The 5,537-nt window shown below is 33.2% G+C and overlaps 1 protein-coding gene across 6 annotated transcripts; it reads right to left on the minus strand.

The window, feature by feature from the left end:
- Positions 1–497: 497 nt before the first annotated feature.
- Positions 498–4,933, minus strand: LOC145820387 (UDP-galactose/UDP-glucose transporter 7-like). Of its 6 annotated transcripts, none has more exons than XR_014361807.1 (5): positions 4,132–4,846; positions 3,827–3,937; positions 3,565–3,723; positions 1,009–1,075; positions 498–715 (listed from the first exon to the last, which is right to left on the minus strand). XR_014361807.1 is itself a non-coding variant. In XM_082915807.1 (5 exons), exons 2-5 carry the CDS (start codon positions 3,899–3,901, stop codon positions 602–604), a joined length of 396 nt encoding a protein of 131 aa, XP_082771933.1. In that variant the 5' UTR covers positions 3,902–3,937; positions 4,132–4,933; the 3' UTR covers positions 498–601. The 6 variants fall into 6 exon arrangements, 1 of the variants encoding a protein (XP_082771933.1); XM_082915807.1 differs by having other exon boundaries at positions 1,009–1,056; positions 4,132–4,933; XR_014361804.1 differs by having other exon boundaries at positions 3,827–4,846.
- Positions 4,934–5,537: the final 604 nt, after the last annotated feature.

A 5,537-nucleotide genomic window follows, 5' to 3' on the forward strand; every position in this document is an offset into this window, starting at 1 on the left:
GTGTGTCACGCTTGCTGATTCAACATTCGGTTAGTTCCTACATCTGTCCGGCATGACCTCTTCAAACTATTCCGACATTGATTCCGGTTAGCTCCTGCATCGGTCCGGCATGACCCCTTCAAACTGTCCTGACATTGATTCCGGTTACCTTCTCACTACTAAAAAAACCACTTTTTACGACCGCTATAAACCGTCGCAAATAATAAAAAACAGTCGCAAAAGACTTTTTGCGACGGCCCATGCGACGGCAAATGGGGGTCGCGAATATGGGGGTGGCAAATACTTTTTGCGACGGCAAAACAACGGTCGCAAATTATTTGCGACCACCTAAACTACTTATGGCGACCGCTATTTTGCCGTCGCAAAAAACAAAGGAAAACACTAACATGATCTTTGGCGACCATCTTGTTACCGTCGCAAAAAATTAAAAATAAAAATAAAAATAAAAATAAATGAAAGTGTAGCGTTAAGCACTCTAGGAATAACAATGACAAGAATTCAGACAGTATAGCATTATAGTTTTATTGAACATTCTATTTGAGTCTCAAAATTTGAGCTACATGTAAAAGTTATTACAACTAAAAACTTGAAAAAAGTTCTTTTATGAAAAAAATACAATCCAGAACTGGCCAATCTTCTCATCAATTTTCTTGCTCGGGTGTTTCTCCACTCTATCAATGAACTGGCATAACACTTCCACTAATGCTTTGGCAACCTATAATTGATGCCAACCAAAATGTCACAAGCAACAAAGATGAATTATTTCACTATAAAGGTGAGAGCAGAAGTCCTTCCAGATTCATGGGGTTAATTTTTGGAGCGCATGTGCATGTGTAAGCAAGCGCACACATAATTATTCTATGTCAGATGAACATAAGAAAGACTAGAAAATATAACCAAAATTCTGGTTATTAGAACAAAAACAAGTGAAACAAGAGGGATTGTGGGAACTATAATATGTATAATAGAACTACTAGTGTAATCTATTGCCAAATTAAGAAAAACAACCTTTATTGGGTTGATCCTCATTTCCCTCAGAAATTCCAAGTTATCAACCTGAAAGCTAAGGAACTTCCTGTCAATATAGCACATAAGAGTAGAATCTCAAATGCATACTATAACTAAAATTACATAAGCTAATGTGCAACTGTCAAGGTATGTATATAGCTTCGCTAGAATGTATAAATATTTGGCTAATCTAAAATTTGTCTATAGGATTTTACTAGCATGTGACAGGTACTAGTGGAGTTGTCAAAAAATAAAAATAAATAAATAAAAGGGAAAAAAAAATTAAATAACTACAGGTATGACCATCATCAAGACAATCATTCTTGAATTTGACCCGCTTCTAGTAATTGATCAATAAGGGAATTTGAATTTTGCTACTTAGATGGATCGAAAAAATTTAATGTTAAATTTGATAATAGCTAAGCCGTAAAATCTATGAAGTCCAAATGTGGAACAAGTGTTAGTATAGTAAATGATGGTCATGAATCACCACAGCTGAACTCCATTTTACTTGAATTTTATTTTGGTATGTTATTATTTAATTGTAGCAATTAAGTTCTCAAGACTTCAATGATATTTGTGTGAAAAACAAAAGGTGAAAAGTATAATTTATCATATAATTTTTTCTTTCTAATACCCTTAAAATGTGCTCACATACCCTCACACTTGTCCAAAGTTTTTTAACAGTTCGTCCACGTAAATTTCATCAGACACAACTCTTTTATATGTGGGAACCTACAGATTTAATGAGTTCACTTAGAGAGTAGTTATGTTCGGTTCTGTGATCGATTATGTGGAATTAGAATTATTCAAGTTTTAACAGTGAGTGACTGGAGAATTATAATGAAACATATGTTAAAGTTTGAAGATTTAATCAAACTGAAGTTTGGGAGAAAACTAGAGAGTGAAAAGTATAATATAATTTTCTCATATATACAAAGAAAGAAATAAGGAAAGAAAGATTAAGCATCACCATAACCATTTGAACAGCATAAGATTTTAATAGAGGTTACAACACAACAACATAAGGTATTTGCAACTTTTTGAAATCTATAGAAGTAACAAACACCAGAGAGAAAGGCTAAAGCCAAGAAGAGAACAAAATGAAACAAACAAACAGACTACATAAACAGCATCCAAATCAAGCCAAAAAAAAAAAAGAAAAAGGCAGTTTGGTGTTGCTTTCTAGTACAATTGCTAATACAACTTCCCAGAATTAGGTCACTCACTCTAAAGATAATCTGCATGGATATTAGCTTTCAAATAATAGCATCCACATTCATTTCTTAAACCTTCTAGCTAATTAACAAAACAATGAACATTAAAAAAATAAAAAATAAAATTTAAAAATTAATCTAAATTGGAAGGATCTGAAACAGCTAACATATTTCATAATAGGCCACTTGTCTCTTTCCTCATGACATTAAAAAAACAACTCCAAGTTACATAAGTAAGAGTAAATGCATAAGTAAGAGTTTAAATGCATAATAGGCCACTTGTCTCTTTCCCCTTTTAAAAATTTGCATAAGTAAGAGTTTAAATGCATCACTTTGACTAGAAATCTGCATGGTTATTAGCTCTCGAATAGGTTAAAAATGGACAAACGATTAAAAGATCTTCAAAAGTCCCAATTGTACAACACCCAGAACCTAAGACCTTATTTTAATGTTCAATCTAAGGCCTAAAAATACCGTAGTGCATTTGCCATTCAAAAAGCCTCGCCAATGTAGTCTTGCTGTTTACCATTAGGCCAAACAGCCCCTTTAATATATATATATATATATGTATGTATGTATGTTGGATGGACGAGAAGTGTCAAAATTTCTACAATGTGTCTGACCCTGGCCAACATGTCTTGTTTCCATTTTGTGTGACTTTGGGTTAGAAAAAGGCCCCTTAAGTCATAAGAGTGTTTAGTGAGAAAAAAAAATCAAAAGCTATGCCTGGTTTGTTATTCTTTTGATGATTGAAGAGTTTAATAGGATCAAACTTTATACAATCATACCTGATAGGTTCTTATCCCATTTTTTTATTTTTTCCCTGAGGAAAAAATGTCAAAACACATCTGGCAAAAATTATCTATTGCCATTTTGCTTAAATGAACATGGTTTTCTATGATGGTGATATCAATTAAACCTAACAGTTCCACCACTTTTTTTTAACTTTTTTCTGAACAGTAAATTACAATTCATGAAACGATTCATGATTTGATAACTATAATTTCCCTAATAGAAATGGCCATTAGTTGGTTTGAGATTGAGAGGATTCATGCACACATAAATTTCACGATTCTAGATGTCTAATTACACAATTTAATTTGATTCACAATTTTGCTACACACCCAAAAAAAAAAAAGGAAGAAGAAGAAGAAGAAGAAAAACATGCCTTCCAATTTTTCAATTTCATTGCTTTAATTACAAGAAAACAGTTTCAAGCATTCACAATTTATTGAAGCATTGTGTATTCCTTGCCTAAGCATTAAAAACAAAGATTTCTGCTTTCCAACACATTCAAGAACAGTGTTAAAACATAGTGAACATAGGTTAAGATCCTGACCTTTGCAAATAACAATGACAAAGAATCTGGAAACTCTCCTGTAGCTATGATAAGAAATACCAGAAATGGTAAAGACAAAAAGCTGTTATAGAACATGATCTCGACTGATGAAAGTCCGTCCTCTGCACCAGACTTCTCCACCAACACAAGGTACATGGTCTACAAATGCAAGCATATCACAAGCTCAAGCAACAAGGCTCCAAAATGATTTTATGAGCACTTGTTATTCACAAATTTCAATAAGAAAAGCCCAAGACCAAACCTGGAAGAAAACAGAAGTAAAGGCCATGCTATATCCAACAAGGTCAAAAGAAAAATCTCCCAGCGCTGCAATCATAACCCCAGCAGCAGTCAATACTACCGAAAGAATTACCTGAAATAAGATAGAGATGCAAACAGCCTTATTAATTTAAAAAATAATAAAATAAAAAAACAGGAACAAAAAATCATTGCTGTCTGCCGAACCAATAGTCGTTAAGACGTTTTAATAAGATATTTATGAATAAAAAATTATAAACCAAGAAAGAAAGAAAGAAACCAACAAATGAACAATTTTGCATCTCCTACCCACTGAAACAGGATTAATGCACTGTATGTGTGTCCACATGCTGCAAGACTAACAATCACGTTTTTTATCACGTTTCTAGGCAGTTTGGTGTAGCACTTCTGAATTAATGACACTTCAAAAGACTCGGAGGAAAATTAAATTTAAGCCCAAACATATTAAGATGATTAGGCACGAGAAACAATATATGAACAAATAAATAAATAAGAAAGTTGACCAAGGTCATAAGGTAAGGTCAAAGGGACAAAATTCAACAAATATGTAATAAATATAACACGATGCTAGAAAATTCATCATTTTTGTTTGGGTGGGGTAAAGTTATTTGCTTACCTGTTCTTTCAAGAAAATATTTCATCCGAACACTTTACGAAAAGAAAGAAATAGAGAAAAAGTTTCATCCGAAGACGTACCAAATCAGTGGAAGCCAAAGAAGATGACCATGCCGGTAATTACTTGATAAGAACATAATTTTAACAAATCAAAATGATGGACTTTCTTACTTGCTTACATAACCTAGTAGCCACAACAACATAACATGCAGAGACTAAAAATTGCAAATATTATATGCAATGTTTTGATCAAGTCACAGCATCATCTTCAAAATTAAAGTATAATATTCATTAGAACTTTGAATGTGCTATATCCAAAAATTTAGAAGAAAAAGGCCACTCCATATTGCTAATTCTGGTCCTAGTTAATATAAGTTTTAAACTGCTTGGATTTGAAAATTTTCTCTTAAAAATGTTAGGTAAAAAACACTAAGGAGCATAGTTTATCTTGAAATCTTAGAGCAGCCATGAACTTTGAAAGTTTTCATCAAACTTTGACCTGTAATGACAGAAACGAGAGTTAAAAAAATATTAGATCTAGAATTTTTTCTTTCCTAAATAGAACATGTCTGGTTGATATTCAAACTCACCTCTGTATGTCTAGGCTTCGCCGGAAACCCCTGCTCCTGAATCTCTGCAGAAATGAGAGAGAAGGAAGAAATGAAGTCAAAAGGAAACGCAAACTTCTATGGGCGGAAATGAAAGAAAAGCTTACACAGCGATATAGCTAATGAAAGATTCAGCAGTGTTAGTTAACTCTCATCAAAGACCTCGTGCAAAACGAGTGAGAAAGAAAAATCCATGAAACATCAGTCAACAAACCCTCAGCTATTATTCCATCTTCTATTGATCTATAACACACTCAAAAATCCCCAAATTTGTCAAATTAAAATCAACAGTGACTCAATGCTTAACACAAAAATACACACGCACATATATATATATATATATATACACATTTCGAGAGTAGAGATTTGAAGCAAAATTGCAAACCAAAGAAATATGAGATTGTCGGAGTCGAAGAGTTCAGGATCTTGAGGAAGTTGAGGACGTCTACTTCGATTCTTGCTCGGACCTCA

The sequence above is a fragment of the Camellia sinensis genome, chromosome 2, assembly GCF_055761805.1.
Source record: "Camellia sinensis isolate YWXY chromosome 2, ASM5576180v1, whole genome shotgun sequence".
NCBI lineage: Eukaryota > Viridiplantae > Streptophyta > Magnoliopsida > Ericales > Theaceae > Camellia > Camellia sinensis.